The sequence below is a fragment of the Suillus discolor genome (assembly GCF_016758755.1).
Source record: "Suillus discolor strain FC423 chromosome Unknown F5147scaffold_15, whole genome shotgun sequence".
Classification (NCBI taxonomy): domain Eukaryota; kingdom Fungi; phylum Basidiomycota; class Agaricomycetes; order Boletales; family Suillaceae; genus Suillus; species Suillus discolor.
Genome location: NW_024541262.1, coordinates 262034 through 277236, shown reverse-complemented (window position 1 = coordinate 277236; position 15203 = coordinate 262034). Strand labels below are relative to the sequence as shown.

Here is a 15203-nt window from a genome sequence, read left to right as displayed (position 1 = left end):
TTGGGCCGCTGACAGAGGGAGGCGGGTGGGACAGAGCGGCTTTGTCGCAAGGTTGGCCTTTATCCAACCACGAGGCCCGCGCACCAATCAAATGAGACCGTTTCGGTAATACCGGGATATTTTGGATCCACGCGACTCGGAGTAGACAATGCTGGAGTCTTCTAACGTAGTCGGGTAGCAAATAAGTAAATTTTCTCCTGTGCACGTCGCCCTGTTACCCGAGGCTCAACAGCTCCCGAAAACAAGATACGTGTGCGTTACCTCACTTACAGCAGAAATCAAGACCTCCAGCACCGCTCGGTAAGGTATTTTTTGCTCGTGTCCAATCAAGGTTACGCACTTTGCCATCGTGCGTCTACTACCACCCGCTGTAGTCTTCCTCTGCCTACAACACCTACTTAACCTCCAATTTACACCCTCTCGCATCACGTGCCAACTACAACTATAACCTCATACTACCTTCGAGTCTACACCTCGAAACCTCCACCTACCACCTACTTTCGCCAAGCCATCAGAAAAATGTCGGAATGCTTATTGGAGTATTTTTTCCAAGGATTTCATCAACTTAAGAACCGCTGATTTGACACTTAATCATTGTAATCGACAGATGACGATAACTGCCACCATTCGGCTGCTAAGCCGTGGCGAAAACAAGGTACCAGCAGTCTAGGCCCTCGGAAAACTTGTCATCTCCAGTAGTTAGTAAGGAGCACCTTTGGAAAATATTCACTCCATGTGACTCTACTAACGATTAGTGGCCGAGAGTCGAGACCTTGCGGGCAAACATCGAAAGTTGCCCAAAGCGGTAATTCCCGGGCGGTACGCCCAAAACATGTCCTAATTTGGTATTCCAAATAGTGGCTAGCCATAGTGGGCTTGCGCAATCATTAATAGCTAGGTTACACTCAACAGAACATATCGAACTGCTACCAATGCATCGGAGGGAGCGCATACCAGCTATAATGCTCTCAGGCTGTACCTCATTCACAAGAAAAAGAGCGAAAATATTAATGGACTTGCACAGGTCACACATCACCGGATAGTCCTTCATCTTCCTCATCTTCCTCACGCTGTCTCATGATGAGCGCTGGGCAAGCCAAGGACACTAGATCAGAGCCGTTCTGTGATATTGTTGTGATGGGAACCGTGACGGTATAGATAAAGAGTGGTTGAACGAGTTGTCGTTCAAGAACTCGGCAAAGTCCATTAAGACAGAACAGTCGGTCATGATGTTCCTTAACTTAATATCGTTTCTTCGACTCGACATCTTGATACTTCCACGATAATCACAGAGGCGCTTACCTTGACAGTAGCGCGTGACATGGATACATTAGGAAATGAAGTCTGGACAACGTGAGTGCTCACACTATGCGATTCCGAAAAACCAGTCACGACGTCAAAATCGCACTGGTTGTCACGCTTCGTGAACGGAGCGTATTCTCTCTCGAGCGGGTACTCGGCTGTGTTGGCTTCTCAGAAAGTACATTTTAGCGGATGATCATCGATCAAACTTGAGCGTAAAACAGGGGACAATGAGTTCGACACAACCTAGTGTCCTCCTGGTCGTCCCTGAGTACTGAGTACTCACCTTTGGTGAAGTGAACCATCTACTTCGACTCGTGAACCACTGTCCTAACTCTGGTTCCTCGATGCACTGCCAATCTTATCCAGTGATGACAGATTCATCTCCGTTCACTATACAGTCATCTACCGGGAGCTTCCATGCTCAGGGATTTCCCGCAAAAAGTTGAAGAAGATCGCGAAAGAAACGGGAATAAATGAGCGAATTTCGTCAGAAGAATGGCACAATATGACCTCGTTTCTTCGCAAGCTCTTTTGGTGAATTTGGCTTTGCTTCATTGTCTGGGTTCGTGCCTGTCGGAACGGTTGGAGTCGTTCAAGTTCATCGAAAATGGAAGGGTGAGGATATGATAATGATAAGCTAGGGAGAAGACACAACACATCGCGATGCGGTTGTACATCCTAATGTACTCATGTCTCATGCGCTACTGTCAAGATTTTTGCGCACAGCTGCTAAGTGTGATAAACCGTAAAACGGAAGACCTACTACAAGAAAAGTTGACCACTCTAACTAAAGAAGGCCACACAGGATAAGGAAAATTTTGTTTCCAAGCAAGAGGGAGACATATCTCTATGTGTTTTAAAGCTCGTCAAACTTCGACAGAGGATCCCGGAGCGAACAACATGTCTAAGTTATTGTTGCCATTCGCGAGTGCGAGTGCGAGTGCGAGGATGATGATGTTTGATAGCAGCACAGGCTCGTATTTTGAAAGGCCGGGCGATGATGATACCGATAAGATTCGAGCAGTACGGTCTATACCTGGGGGAGATGCAATCGATGCCGGAGACATCATGTTAAATAACTCGGCGACGGCGAGTCCGGTGTTGTTGACGAGATAGTTTTAGCAGAGGGAAGGCGGGTTTGGGCGGAAAAGGACGATGGTGACGGTCATACGAGGACATGGGCGCCAAAAGCGCACCTTCAATCACTGGAGAAGGGAGAGGGCAGCGAAAGGCATGGATGGATCGTGTGGAGGGCGCACGCACTAATGAAACTTGACTTGGGAGTTAGATGAGCGCAGATGGCAGGTATATGGACAGGCAAAGAGATGGGTAATGGACAACCCGAGTTGTAGATCAAGTTGATTGAGGTTTAGGTGGTGCCTTTCATGTAGATGAATCGTCGTTGGCGTTGGAAAGCACCGGAAGGTTGTGCTGTTCGTGATCAAGAGGTATTTGCCGCTGTCGTTCCTTAGTACAAGAAGTTTGCGACGTACTAAAAGGTGGTTCAGCCTCGGCACAACACAACCGTCCAGCATGGCGTTTCTAACAATGTTGCATAATGTAGAAAGGTTTGTTTTATGGTAGCGCTGGTCATTTTCACCTGGCCCGTCTTCAAATGATGCTGGAGCCTATACTTCTAGAATCACGACTTCAAAATGTGATGTAGACGTGCCAGTGAGTGACTACTAGCATCATGTGATGCGAACTAAAGTGGGACTCGGACTTAAGCCAAACTTAAGCTGACTCTATGTTGCTATCATATTTATCACGCTGGCAGGACTACCTCTCCCCACAACACTACTGCCGATGCGGACTCGGAACCCTCCATTTACAACTTTTTATTTCAAGACGCGTCCTGAAGAAAACCCGAGTCACGCTACCATCAAAGAACTTATCTAGGATTGTGCTGCGGCAGCGTTGGGTGTGCTGCTAAGTCTGTTGTCCTCTAAAGAAGGCAAGCAGTTCGTAAATAAGTGATTTTTTTTGATGTAGCAGTCTAGCAGAGCTCGACTTGTTCGTCTGGTCACTGGACCTACTTCCTGCCCATTATCTCAAGGTACAGAGATATGGCCCATGACCTCGGTAATATATATCTTGATTCTATTGCTGAACGAGCAACTTTCAGCACCCTAAACCGTATTTTGGGTGGTGATTCTGTATACGACCCAGTCCCCGTGTGGTACATCAATTACAATGAGTCCGACTCCTCGTGAGTATCTGCTAGTAGAATTTCTCATCACGAGCATGCTTACCAGGCCGCAAACGATTTCTTCTCTAAGCCGAAATCACGAGAACCTCACGTGTGGCTGCCTCCCTGGATCATCATCATCACCATCATCAAGACCTATTACCTAAGTCAGCCGGCTCCACTGTGCTTCCACCTAGGAAAATCCATGTAGGCATAGCTGCGGGAGATCAACTTGTTTCATCCGCCGGCCATGTGATGTTTGCGATCTTGTGCTCTTGTGCTCTTTGCCCTCTCATTGGAATTAACACACCACTGAGGCTAGATACGTGACTAAACCATTTCAACGTATAAATATGATTCTTCAGGTGCCTCTCCTCTCCCTGCTGGCTCCCCAAATCGTATCCCTTACGAATCATGTCGATAAACATTGAGAAGCCAGAAGAAGTATACATAGAGAACGTTGGCTCCTGCGACAAGCAAGGATGCACTTCCTCAGTTAGCATGGTATTTCCTAACAGGTGGTCGAGGTTCAGGTGAAGAATATTTCTCGGTTATCTCTGTACAAGCTTCCTCATTACACTGTCCAGGTATGCTATCCGTGAACCAGCGGCCGAGTTTCTAGGTACAATGATCTTCGTGATCTTCGGTACCGGTGTCAACTGTCAAATGTTTCTATCCACAAACCCGAACGTTGAAGCGGTTCCAAGAGGGGTAAGTGGATGATACAAATATTCGAAATCTACCATTCAAGTCGAAGTTCTATATAGGATTTCCTTTCGCTCAACTTCGGCTGGGCTGCAGGTGGGTTGATATGTTGATCTCGCTCCTCACACTCACAAAACACATCCTTGACAATACCTTTAGGCGTAGCACTCGGGGTGTGGATCGCAGGAGGTATATCTGGGGGGCACTTAAACCCTGCGGTGAATTAGACTTTTGCTCTTAGCGTATCATTTTCTGAGTAGTAATTCCGCAGATCACGTTTACTCTGGCAGTTTTCCGGGGGTTTCCTTGGAAAAAGGTGCCATACTACATCCTCGCTCAGCTACTGGGCGCATTTTGTGGTTCTGGTGTTGTCTATGCCAACTACTTCCATGCTATAGACATAGTAGAAGGCGGGCCTGGCATCCGAACTATTAGTGGCTCGGGAGATCTTCTTGCTACATATGCCGTGCGAACTGTGCTTATTCACACCACCCTTTACTGATAATTCCACAGGCAAGCTTCCTGACCCCTGTCTCATGCTTCTTTTCCGAGGTTAGAATGGTCCCTTCCATTTTTCCGTAGTAATACTGATTTATTTATGAGATAGTTTTTGGGCTCTGCAATATTAATCATTGCTGTACTCTGCATCACTGACAAGAGAAATGGACTGCCCCCACAAGGTCTCGTCCCTCTTGCCCTGTTTATTGTGGTGCTCGGCATTGGGACTTCTCTCGGCATGAACACGAGCTATTCCCTGAATCCTGCTCGAGATTTGGGGCCAAGAGTCTTCACGGCGATTGTAGGCTATGGAACTGCAGGTAAGTCGAGGATATCGCTGATGTATATTGGACGATGGCTTGAACCTATCATCAGTGTTCACCTACCGCAATCAATATTGGTTATGGTGCATTGTGCTTGGTCCAGTCACCGGGATGTTATGTGGTGCATTCGTTTATGATACATTAATTTTCGAAGGCGGCGAAAGCATTATAAATAAACCGTAAGTCCAAATGGCCTGGCGTAGGTCGCTGCTGATTTTACTTGACGCTAGTAACACCCGAGCTATAGATCGCTATCTTGGGAACCCAAGACAAAGAGAAAGGCTCCCTATGGGGATCGAGGGTGCTCGGATGAACATTGACAACACATGATCTTTGACAAGAACGTGTTTGCTTCGGCTTCGGCAAAGGTCGCCCACAATGTATCATTGAGGCAATGATAATTGGGACGTATGTAATGGTCTGATTGTGCGGCTGTATTTTTGATTCTAAATACAAACTGAACCATCGGATGAACACAAGTCCACGCAGCATATGATCTGTTCTAAATAAGCACTACATAGTTGTCCGGTCAGGTGCGGTGAACACGGAATGTCCAGTAGTTTGACGTCCGTAAATATTTGGGGTAATGCTCGATTCTGGAAACACGCGAAGGCTATTCTGCGGGATCGTACACTGCTGCGGAACCTACCATTTTCCAATTATCCGGCCACCCGCCCAAACCATCCCAAATACACTGATGGGCGTCAATAACAACCAAACGCCAACATCCCATAGCACTCGTCTTCCAAGCCGCCTTCGCTGCAACAGCCTCTCTTTGCGCTGCAGAAGGGCGTCTGCACTGTGTAGAGGAGATGGTGGATGCATAGTTTGTGGTGTGCTCGGGACCGACTGAGGGATCACAATGGATATAGGCCGCCTGAAATAATGGATCGTAATGTGCGCCCATGCTATAAAAGAAGAGATGTAAGAATAACCGCGCCGAGAGAGAGCCCGCTGAACACGCGTACCTGGAAGGAAATAGCTTCCACAAAGAGCCAAAAATATAGTGAGATCATTAAGGAATGCCGCCATTGATGGAGGGGCTAAGCTGAGCAATACAACAACGGATATGGTAACGGCCTTGCCGAGGTCCAATTTACAAAATCTCCGGATGGCTAGCGGAACTGGTAGAGGAGGTATAGAAACCAGTACGGGAGGGATGGACAATAAGAGAGAAGATGCCCCAAGGACGTGGACTACATTATTACGTGTATCGCTGCTAAGTGCTCCCTTATCTTGACGTTAGCAGTAGTAAATTAAAAGGACGGAAAATCATACTGGAATATTGGGCGAGGAGGCTGTCAAAATTGATGGCAATATAAGGAGGGTCGCTATGACTGTCGATAAGATGCTCAGCATCTGGAAATATGTCCATCCGCCCGTCTTGTTTGATGGAGTAGAAGGTCGCCCAGCCAAAGAAGCGGATAGGGGAACTGTTAGCGAAGTTGCGAACGAAAACGCGATAGACGCTACGGCATATAGTTAATAATTGACGGCGAACAAAGAAGTATTACCATATACTTACTGGTGCCATTCCAGAGCACGCCAAGTTGCGCTAGAATGGGGCTTGGCATCGTGGTGCCAGTCATGTGGCTATAGAGCGCAGCGACTAACCACGCGGTATACAAGAGCACTGATAGCCATGTGGTGCAGATCACTTGCTTCGCCGCTAGAGATTTGGGAAAAGATACAACAAATATAAGCAGGCCCAATGCTAAAGTGGCGATAAGTCGAGTTTGCACAGGCAGAGCCTCAAGTAGAAGTGGATAAACGGAGTCCACAGAGGCTTTTGTTTGATGCTAAAGTCAGACAATGAAGACGGCAAAGTAGCTATGGTATGACTGACCGCGTAAATACATAGATGCCATCAAGATTCTCAACGACCCAGTGACGCAAAAAAGTAGTCGTCGAATCTTTTCACGTCGTCTGCGCTTGGCCCTACTGATACCTTTCGCAATCACCTCGAGAAAAATATCCTCCGCGGTACTCTTCCGTAGGTACCTTGCCAGAAGGAACCATAGGTTGCGAGAGAAAACTGATAACGCTGCAGCAACAAAGAGATTTACAAGACCAAATTTCAACGAGGTAATACCGTTTGGCACGAGAATGGCGCCAAGCCTGAGGTATGGCGCTAGAAGGTACAAAAAGACTGTGGCAGCCGGAAGAGGAGGTATGGCAAGCTTCGCAATCTCCAGCTGAGGGTCATGTTCTTCCTGTTCTTCATCGCTGCTGAACTCAAAAGAATCCTCTTCATCTTGGCCGGGAAGGAGCACAAGCGCTGAAGTTGAATCAAGGACGGATATACTATCAGTTGGTGAATACGGTGACGCAGACGATGTTGGCGATGCTAATGGTGAGCCTGCCAGAGAGTCCAAACTTGACCGACGACTAGACGAAATAACCTGTGGCATGAAGGACAAAAGAGTGGAAGAAGGACAAGCTTGTCCTGGAAGAATACCTGACAGAATACAATTATCTTCTCAACCTGATTGCTCGCAATGCGAGTAGGTACCAAGCGGAATTAATCCCACAATAGCCGTGGGAATAGTATGTAATTCGATTTGTCACGTGGCTCGCGTCTGGTGGCACTCTCACTGCCAGATACTTTCATTCAAGTTCTTGGTCTACACTTTCTTGTTCGAACCGTACAGCCTCCGCCATGAGTAAAAAACCGATCGTCCGCGCAAAACAATGGCAACTAGACATTCTAAAGAAAATGCACGCAGAGGAGGCTCGGCCGTCAGCTTCTCAAAGACATAAACTGGCTACGGAGACTGGCCTGTAGGTTCAACTTCAATACCACTTACCCTTCCGGCGAACATATAAGTATTACAGGGATGAAGCGTGGATCAGGAACTGGTTTATGAGAAAAAACAGGGTGCCTCGTCGGCCGGTTCAGACGCGCCCCGAGGGACCGCTAGAGCATATAATCAAGCTGGATCCGCCTCAACCTGACACCCCGACCTACTCTGACGCATCAAGGTCCCAAGGTCCCTCTCGCTCGCATCCTGTCGTGACCCAGAAAATGTCGATTCTTCCTCCAACATCAGAATCACTTCTCGCTTCGGTCGGCAGAGCGGACAGCGCTAAGTCGACGTGGAGGCTGGCTTTCAGATACGGTCTCCCACACTCGGTCGAACCCCGTTCTGTTGGCCACACTTCAGATGAGCCACCTGCCGTGGCGATCGGATCCAGTTCAAGGTCATCCTACTCGTCCTTGGGAAAGGAAAAGGCATTGCAGCAGAATACGAAAGCGTGGCGATACTCCAGGGACCCGCTTCACAACCGATACCCAGATTTTTCAAAGTTCTTCGTTCCCACATCTTCCGACACCATCGGCGACGCTGCCAAAATGCCCGAGTTTTCATCAATCGCCATGTCGTCCCTGACACACAATCCTTCGAGCATCGATACTGCACTGTCTCTGGATTCCACCTTTTCTACCATGCAGCTGTATCCATCAATTACAACCCCCGTATTTTTTTCCACAAGCTCATCCCTATTGCACAACATGCAGGCGCAAGATGCACAAGACTCGCCATTTCCCCGTCATTCAGGCTGCACCCAAGGTACGCTCGATGACCATTTAGCCATCTCTGTAATTTTTTATGTCCTTGCAGCATGAATGGTTCTTCCAAGCGGGTTTGTAGGAGACCATTTGTTCGAGTTCCTCGAGCAGGTTCCGTAGGAAGTCCTCGTACTCAGCCAGAAGTGATCCACTAAGTACATTCGCCTTTCTCTGTACTGTAACAAACTGCGGTATCTCAGTAATCCACTAGTCCGTTCACAATGAACTTCTTACCTGGCCCTTCTTGGGAACACGACACGTAAAGACAGTAGATGATTGTGAGCAAAAAAATGGATTGGTGTCTGTAATCAGCACTGCATCGCCTCAGACTCTTCTTCCATCCTTTGACCTAGGTTATATTTGTAGAGTGCTGCACCTGATGTGGCCCACAGGCCCAGAACGCTTTCTTGTTCCTCAACAACTTGGAGCGCACGGATCGGATCTTCAAATTGTTTCTGAAACACACTAGCAGGCGAAACAAGCGGTGCACCCCCTGTGCGGAGCGACCATAAGCGAATGCGGCGGTCTTGACCGGCTGCAAAGAGGAATTGTTCATGAGGATCGACGGCAATAGGCTGTGTAATGTTATGAACACGGAGAATTGCGACTAACGCGTGGTCTTACAGTCTTTGTGGTGTAGGTATTGATATTGCCTGTAAACGAGATTACAGGTGTTCGGTTACCAGGGAAGCGGAGGTCAAACATAGCCAGCTGATGTCAGATTCAGCAAATTTATTACAGGTCCTGTGTTTCGTGAACTCACGCTTCCGTCTATGTTACTTGTGAGAAGTTGCCAATCGTAAAAAATCTTGAGGTTGGTTACTGAATTATGCTGGGTTGTACATGGGTCGCTTAAAATGCGATCACCCTTGGTGCTAGCTATACGGCTATCAAAACGTTGGACAATGCCAGCACGAGACCCTGTATAGATAATATTCTGTGGAAACCATTAGAGTAACGCGGGTACTGTGACACCGTGAAACGTACATCATCTTGGGCAACGGCAAATACGTCGCTACCCGTTTTCATAAAACGGACAGTCGCTCGATCAGCAGCGTCATCGATGACTACAGCCTGATCATTTGTGCCTGATATTCTTTGAGCATTGGAAGACAATAGGCATACGTCGAACATACCCAGCACCAAACGGGAACCTTGAAAATCAGCTGTCCATATGTCACGAACAGACCGATTATTTATACGAGCCACACGGATGCTGCACCAAGCGAACGAAATAAGAAAACGTGAAGCAGGTAATGACGAAAATTGTTACTCTTCTGAGTCCAAGTCGAGGGGGAAGTGCAATATTTTGCTCTCTGGACCAAACGAGGTTGCACTAGATCACACAAATAAGTAGAAGAACGGAATCATATGTAACGTCATACTGACATGCAACGGGAACCAGATATACATATGGAAGAGATCTGATAATCAGGTGTGTGATGTATTGTTCGTGTTGAACAGCTAAGTGCTTGCCTCTGAGGAGAGACTGAACTCTGGGCGCCAGCCGTGCGAGGTGTGATACCCCGTGACTGGCTCGTCTCTACCAATGACTGACGAGTAAAACCATCCCCCAGTATCCCCTGCGAAACTGTGGACACTGTTATTGTAGGATACGGCCTTACCACGAATCCAGCCATTATGAATATGACTGCAAACAAGGTTGATGATGATGGTCGTACCTGGAAGGCGGTGATAGCGCAGCGTGAGGGTGATAGAATGGACGATGATGCAACATGGGACGTCTGCGCTACTTGGAAGCACGATATCTGGCTGTGCGCCACAATGATGGAATTCGTGAGCGGTAGTCATTTTAGGTATTGGTGAGCCCGAGACCTATACCAGAAAGAGGGACGTACTGCATCAACTTGTTTTTATGAGCAGTGCGGAAGCTGAACCTGGCATCTTCCCTCGCTCGCAAGAGAGAACGATTTCGATGCCTTTTTAAGTTGTGGGATTCCCCTGTAGCCTGAGGTGTTGCCAAAGATTGCGGCTTGGTCGGTGGATGTGAGGTGCTGGGGCCTATACCCTGAGGCCTCCGGGACGAAGCTAGAGGAAAGTAACGTTGTTTTGCTTCATCCCAGTATAATCCAGGTAGCTCTTGGGGCATATGTAGAACCGTTGAACTTCGGAAGTCCGAAGGAGGCGTCAAAAAAAAACGCCAAAAGTTAAGCTGCGTCAATGATCGGAGAGCGCCTTACATAATACACACTCTGGTTCAAAGACTAGCTATTGTCGGGCCTTGTTGTCGACTCACTCCAACTCTCTTACCTTCTCTTACTACTTGTTCTGTCGTACAATTCGTATCTTCTTGTAATATCTCCAAGCAGCAAAGGCACTGAACACCTCAGATCACGCTTAGGCGGCCTAGCTCATTTATTTGTGATCCGAGGACAGAACATGCTCTTATCCACCTTTCCCACCGTCACCATTTTCCAGAACACTTTCACAGGCTACCAAAACGAGACGCATATTGCTGCGGTTAGGGACGACCTGCCGCACTTAGCGCCCACAGCTGCTGAAACTTGTTTTAGCTGGGCGATAAAGTGTCAATGTGATAACGCGGCAAATGATACTCCATGCTCTGCGCCAGAGGAGTCTCCGTTTCAGGTATGTGCAGTTCTTTTACACCAAAGAATTTCCTATTATTGCTTTAGTGCTGCGGCTATGGGCGGTCTTTGAGGGCATTTATCACATGCGGCGCAGCTCCATGATGCATGTGCACATTGATTTGAACTATAATATGATTGCCTCGCTAGTGCGACCTGATCACGTGCTTCTGCTAGCAACCAGCGCTGTCATGGAAAGGTGACAGTTTCACGTCTTTATCATACTATAGTTCCTCCGTGGCATGGCATAGGAAAGTGCTCATCTGCATTTGTTCCCTCAGATCAACGAGCCCTTTCCCTTCTCTCTGGATTTGTCTGCTTTAATGATGACGGAAGACTCTTTGGACCTGCTCTCGTCTGGGCCCAAAATATCTTCGTCTTCGAAGAAGATCAGCTTGCTTCACGTCAAGTTTCCTGCGAAACGACCTTCACTACAGTCGCTACTTACTCCACCGTTTTTCCAAACGTCCACTTCTCCCTCAAGTAGCGCGTCTCGAGCCCGCCCCCTCTCAGCAGCCACGCTCACCCATAGTGCCGCTTTCGGGGAGGATTCAAACATCCTTATCCCTGCTATGTCGTCTCCTTTACTGGATGAGGACCCCTTTGCCAACTTGCACCCGTCCCCCTCCGTGATTGCACCTTCAGAGTGTCCGAGTGCATATCCCGATCCTTCTGTTGCATTGCATCCTCCGAGATCATCTACTGTACTACTTCCATCGCAAGCATACCGTCAACATCATAATCCTAAACGTCCGAAGTCATCCAGTCACGGTCAAGTCCGTCCCGCTCACACTAGACCGGCAATCGCTTCTCGACCGTCATTACCCTCTTTGAAGACACTAGCTCAAATGAATATTGGTATCCCACGCAAAGTACGTGTTTTGTAGTGTTGATGACGCTCGCATTAATGATTACCATCAGCCTCGTAAGGGAACCCCTGGCGCTCGATTACCACATGAACCATGGAATATGGAACCCACTCCCCATCTGGGTGCCACATCTACTTCTTCTGCGGAACCACTTACGGAGCCCTCCAAGCGGCAGCGTGCAGCTACTGTCCCGCAAACACCAGCGCCTTTGGATACCAGACAAGACTTCACTCTCAGTTTAGAAGGTACCGCCTCACCGGCGTGTTCATCAACATCAGAGAAAATTGTTACAGATCCGGGTGACTCCGAGAGTAGCTTTCATTCCACCAATGGAAGACCAGCCTCAGTTCATCTTGATGATGCCGATATTGATTCCCTTCCGTCGCTTTCATTTACGGGGTCAGAGCCTCAGGCTTCTTCATCTTCGCTCTCACGTTCCTCATCCACATCATCTTCACCGTGGTCCACATCTGCGACTGACCAAAATAGTATTTGTGTCAGCCACGCTCAGGGTTCGGAAATGTCTTTCGCCCACGTGGTCAATGGCATAGATGAAGATCATCCTCTCAGTTATCACTCTGATTTTGACTACTACACACAAGTGCACTCTGATCATTCGGAGTCAGAGTGGGACTTACCTTCGAAGGTCACATCTGCAACCCCTTACCCAGAAGTTACACCTACACCATACACTTCTTTTTACTCTCCTGAAACATCTTCGGACACACGGTCTTTTCACGCTATGCCTGGCATCCTGCACGACCTGCCCCAGAACAAGAAGAAGTCACATCCCTTGCCAAGACTTGAAGATGCTCCACGTGACGGTGATAGCACACCTGAACAACGAGGCCCGCCCCCAGGGCGAGACCGCGATGAGGACAGACGGGGCCGTAAATACGAGGGAAGAGGGGAGGGGGGTCATTCTGGAAACCATGGTTCTGGAGGGTACGGTCACGAGGGTGGTGGGGATGATGGGGACGGAGGGCGTAGACCAAGCACACGTTCACCAGCATGGAGTGACTCGGATTACAGTTCTTCTTCAGATGAGGAAGACAACGGTACCGTTTACTATAGCGTGGATGGACACTCCTCTCGGCCGCCATCTCGCACACGTTCCATCCACTCAAGGATGGTTTCATGTTCTGATGACGATGTACCACTCGCTCAAAGCATGCCCACGGCACTCACCGCCCAAAAGTCTATTCGAAGGCAATTGCGTGATGAGCGCCACCAACGGAAGATGCAGCGTGCGAAGAGCACTCGCGCAGTAATGCCGTCCGAACGACCTCCTGTTCCTACCCTTCCTCCTACTGTCATACATGGTCGACAACGTTCTGCGTCCGTCACGCCCTCGCTTGCTCCATCAAGAGGCGAGAGGATTCGTGGCAAACCAGCTCCCCCCGAACCTTTCCCCATCGATGATTTGGCGATGAAATTAGCAAACCTTCAAATGGCAACAGCTCCGCCGACCGCACCGCCTTCCTATAATGGTATTGCTTCTGCATCACTATCCACAAGGATACCTATTTCTGGTTCTGGTCCACGGATTCACGGTCCGCAAGCTGCGGACGAGATAGCATTCCTCCAACATGTTCCAGCTTATACCACCGACAAACTTCCACAAGATCGGCAATTGAGATCCACACGATCTTTCCATCGTCCAGAGGGGCGAACGGTGGATACAGCTCAGCCACATCTAGAGTCATCCTTATCGCAACGCCTCGGACGTAGACCGACGGCTACCTCGCGCAGACCAGAAGACCCGCCTGTGCGCCGGGGCAAGTCCGTCACCCGTCCATCCAGAGATGGTTTTGAGATTCGCAATGCCTCAGACCCTCTATTGAGGTCTGCCCGTCCAAGCGAGGATAGTAGAAGACCAACACCAACAGTCCCTCGCGTTTCCGTAGATCAGGATGTCGAGCAGCGTGCTATTCAACGCCCTCCCGTCGAGCCGATACATCCACGGTCTCAGCCTGTCCCTGTGCCAAAAGTACAGGTCACCCAGCAACGAGTCTTTATCGGAGATATGCAAAGATTCAACACGGTGGAGATCACCCCCAACACCAATGCTGGTGATGTCGTTGCCTTGATTGCAAATCAAGGATCGTTGGATGATACGGCAGTCTGGATGCTGTTCGAGCTTGCGAATGACTTTGGCATGGGTAGGCAGATCTTACATCTTCTGTGGACATCAAACGACTCACGCAATTGCAGAACGCCCTATCCGAAGTTACGAGCTACTATCAAATGTCACTGCTTCTTGGAACAAAGACAAACTTTTGAATGCCTTTGTGGTCAAACGCACCTACCTGGCTCCCTTCCTGAGCCGCTCCGTAAGTTTCTCGTTTGTTACCACCCGAAACCTATTGAACTGGTGGCATAGAACATACCCACAAGCTCACCCACCAACCGCGGATATATCGAATATGAGAGCAAGAAGGGCAAGTGGAGCAAACGTTGGATGGAGTTGCGAGAGCACAGCTTGTGGTTGGCCAAGCGCGACACGGTACGCTATCCTCTTCGGTCTCTCAAACCCGACTCAAAGCTTGTTTCAGGGAAAGGATGAGACTTTCCTGTGCTCACTCTCCAATTTCGACGCGTACTATATCACCAGAAAACGCAAGTCTCCTAAACCGTTTGTTTTTGCCATCAAATCTACTGACAACATCTCACTATTTGAGAATGTGTCGGACTATGTTCATATTTTGTCATGTAACCAAAAGGACGGCGAGAGATGGATGGAAGCCATTCTTGTAGCGCGAGTAAGCCTTCGTACCCGATTCCTCAAACCTGTTGTTCACTGCAGTTTTAGTCCTATGTTCTTTTCCAGGAACGACATGTCCTGTTCGCAAAACCAGGGGAATCCACCTCGATCTCTAACAACCTATCTCGGTCTCAAACCAGAAAACAGTCCATCTCTACGCGCCCTAGTCAACCTCTCGTTAGTGTCTCAGCTCCATTCAGCGCATCAGCTACCGCCGTCACATTCGAACCTGGCTCTCTCCTGGCCAAACACAGAGGAGACGTCATGTCATGATGTGCTTTTATGTGTACTGAATATACCCACGCATCTATTATCCGTGTCATTGCATATTGTATATTGCAAGCTGTAACTACATACTTCTGTAGTCGTATTCA

The 15203-nt window shown here is 48.6% G+C and overlaps 5 protein-coding genes across 5 annotated transcripts; 3 read left to right on the top strand and 2 right to left on the bottom strand.

The window, feature by feature from the left end:
• Nucleotides 1-3907: 3907 nt before the first annotated feature.
• F5147DRAFT_792159 (major intrinsic protein superfamily membrane channel protein) lies at nucleotides 3908-5675 on the top strand (the record flags this gene model as incomplete). The annotated part of the gene is made up of 9 exons (XM_041443089.1): nucleotides 3908-4026; nucleotides 4081-4204; nucleotides 4261-4294; nucleotides 4358-4416; nucleotides 4470-4664; nucleotides 4712-4750; nucleotides 4806-5016; nucleotides 5072-5198; nucleotides 5250-5675. The coding sequence occupies 9 exons, from the start codon at nucleotides 3908-3910 to the stop codon at nucleotides 5347-5349; spliced, it is 1008 nt and encodes a 335-aa protein (XP_041295224.1). The 3' UTR covers nucleotides 5350-5675.
• Nucleotides 5498-7618, bottom strand: F5147DRAFT_632517 (uncharacterized protein). Its single transcript, XM_041432825.1, has 5 exons — nucleotides 6866-7618; nucleotides 6545-6805; nucleotides 6298-6488; nucleotides 5988-6249; nucleotides 5498-5927 (listed from the first exon to the last, which is right to left on the bottom strand). The coding sequence occupies exons 1-5, from the start codon at nucleotides 7428-7430 to the stop codon at nucleotides 5665-5667; spliced, it is 1542 nt and encodes a 513-aa protein (XP_041295223.1). The 5' UTR covers nucleotides 7431-7618; the 3' UTR covers nucleotides 5498-5664.
• Nucleotides 7619-7678: 60 nt separating this feature from the next.
• F5147DRAFT_650928 (uncharacterized protein) lies at nucleotides 7679-8669 on the top strand (the record flags this gene model as incomplete). The annotated part of the gene is made up of 4 exons (XM_041433483.1): nucleotides 7679-7800; nucleotides 7855-8472; nucleotides 8537-8588; nucleotides 8640-8669. 4 exons carry the CDS (start codon nucleotides 7679-7681, stop codon nucleotides 8667-8669), a joined length of 822 nt encoding a protein of 273 aa, XP_041295222.1.
• Nucleotides 8670-8740: 71 nt separating this feature from the next.
• Nucleotides 8741-10850, bottom strand: F5147DRAFT_80269 (uncharacterized protein). The gene is made up of 11 exons (XM_041443304.1): nucleotides 10447-10850; nucleotides 10270-10396; nucleotides 10064-10207; nucleotides 9977-10011; nucleotides 9861-9923; nucleotides 9724-9803; nucleotides 9575-9675; nucleotides 9351-9524; nucleotides 9212-9298; nucleotides 8822-9162; nucleotides 8741-8763 (listed from the first exon to the last, which is right to left on the bottom strand). Exons 1-10 carry the CDS (start codon nucleotides 10695-10697, stop codon nucleotides 8896-8898), a joined length of 1329 nt encoding a protein of 442 aa, XP_041295221.1. The 5' UTR covers nucleotides 10698-10850; the 3' UTR covers nucleotides 8741-8763; nucleotides 8822-8895.
• Nucleotides 10851-13194: 2344 nt separating this feature from the next.
• Nucleotides 13195-15102, top strand: F5147DRAFT_572649 (uncharacterized protein; the record flags this gene model as incomplete). Its single annotated transcript, XM_041431102.1, has 5 exons — nucleotides 13195-14227; nucleotides 14280-14398; nucleotides 14449-14571; nucleotides 14621-14827; nucleotides 14878-15102. The coding sequence occupies 5 exons, from the start codon at nucleotides 13195-13197 to the stop codon at nucleotides 15100-15102; spliced, it is 1707 nt and encodes a 568-aa protein (XP_041295220.1).
• Between the last annotated feature and the right edge of the window lie 101 nt (nucleotides 15103-15203).

Coding starts and splice junctions, on each gene's coding strand:
- F5147DRAFT_80269 (XM_041443304.1), bottom strand. CDS start 10,697: ATGCCCCAAGAGCTACCTGGATTATACTGGGATGAAGCAAAACAACGT. Junction 10,012..10,063: donor AGTTCAGTCTCTCCTCAGAG/GCAAGCACTTAG, acceptor CCTGATTATCAG/ATCTCTTCCATATGTATATC. Junction 9,163..9,211: donor ATACCTACACCACAAAGACT/GTAAGACCACGC, acceptor AACATTACACAG/CCTATTGCCGTCGATCCTCA.
- F5147DRAFT_632517 (XM_041432825.1), bottom strand. CDS start 7,430: ATGCCACAGGTTATTTCGTCTAGTCGTCGGTCAAGTTTGGACTCTCTG. Junction 6,806..6,865: donor GGCATCTATGTATTTACGCG/GTCAGTCATACC, acceptor ATCAAACAAAAG/CCTCTGTGGACTCCGTTTAT. Junction 6,250..6,297: donor CCTCCTCGCCCAATATTCCA/GTATGATTTTCC, acceptor CGTCAAGATAAG/GGAGCACTTAGCAGCGATAC.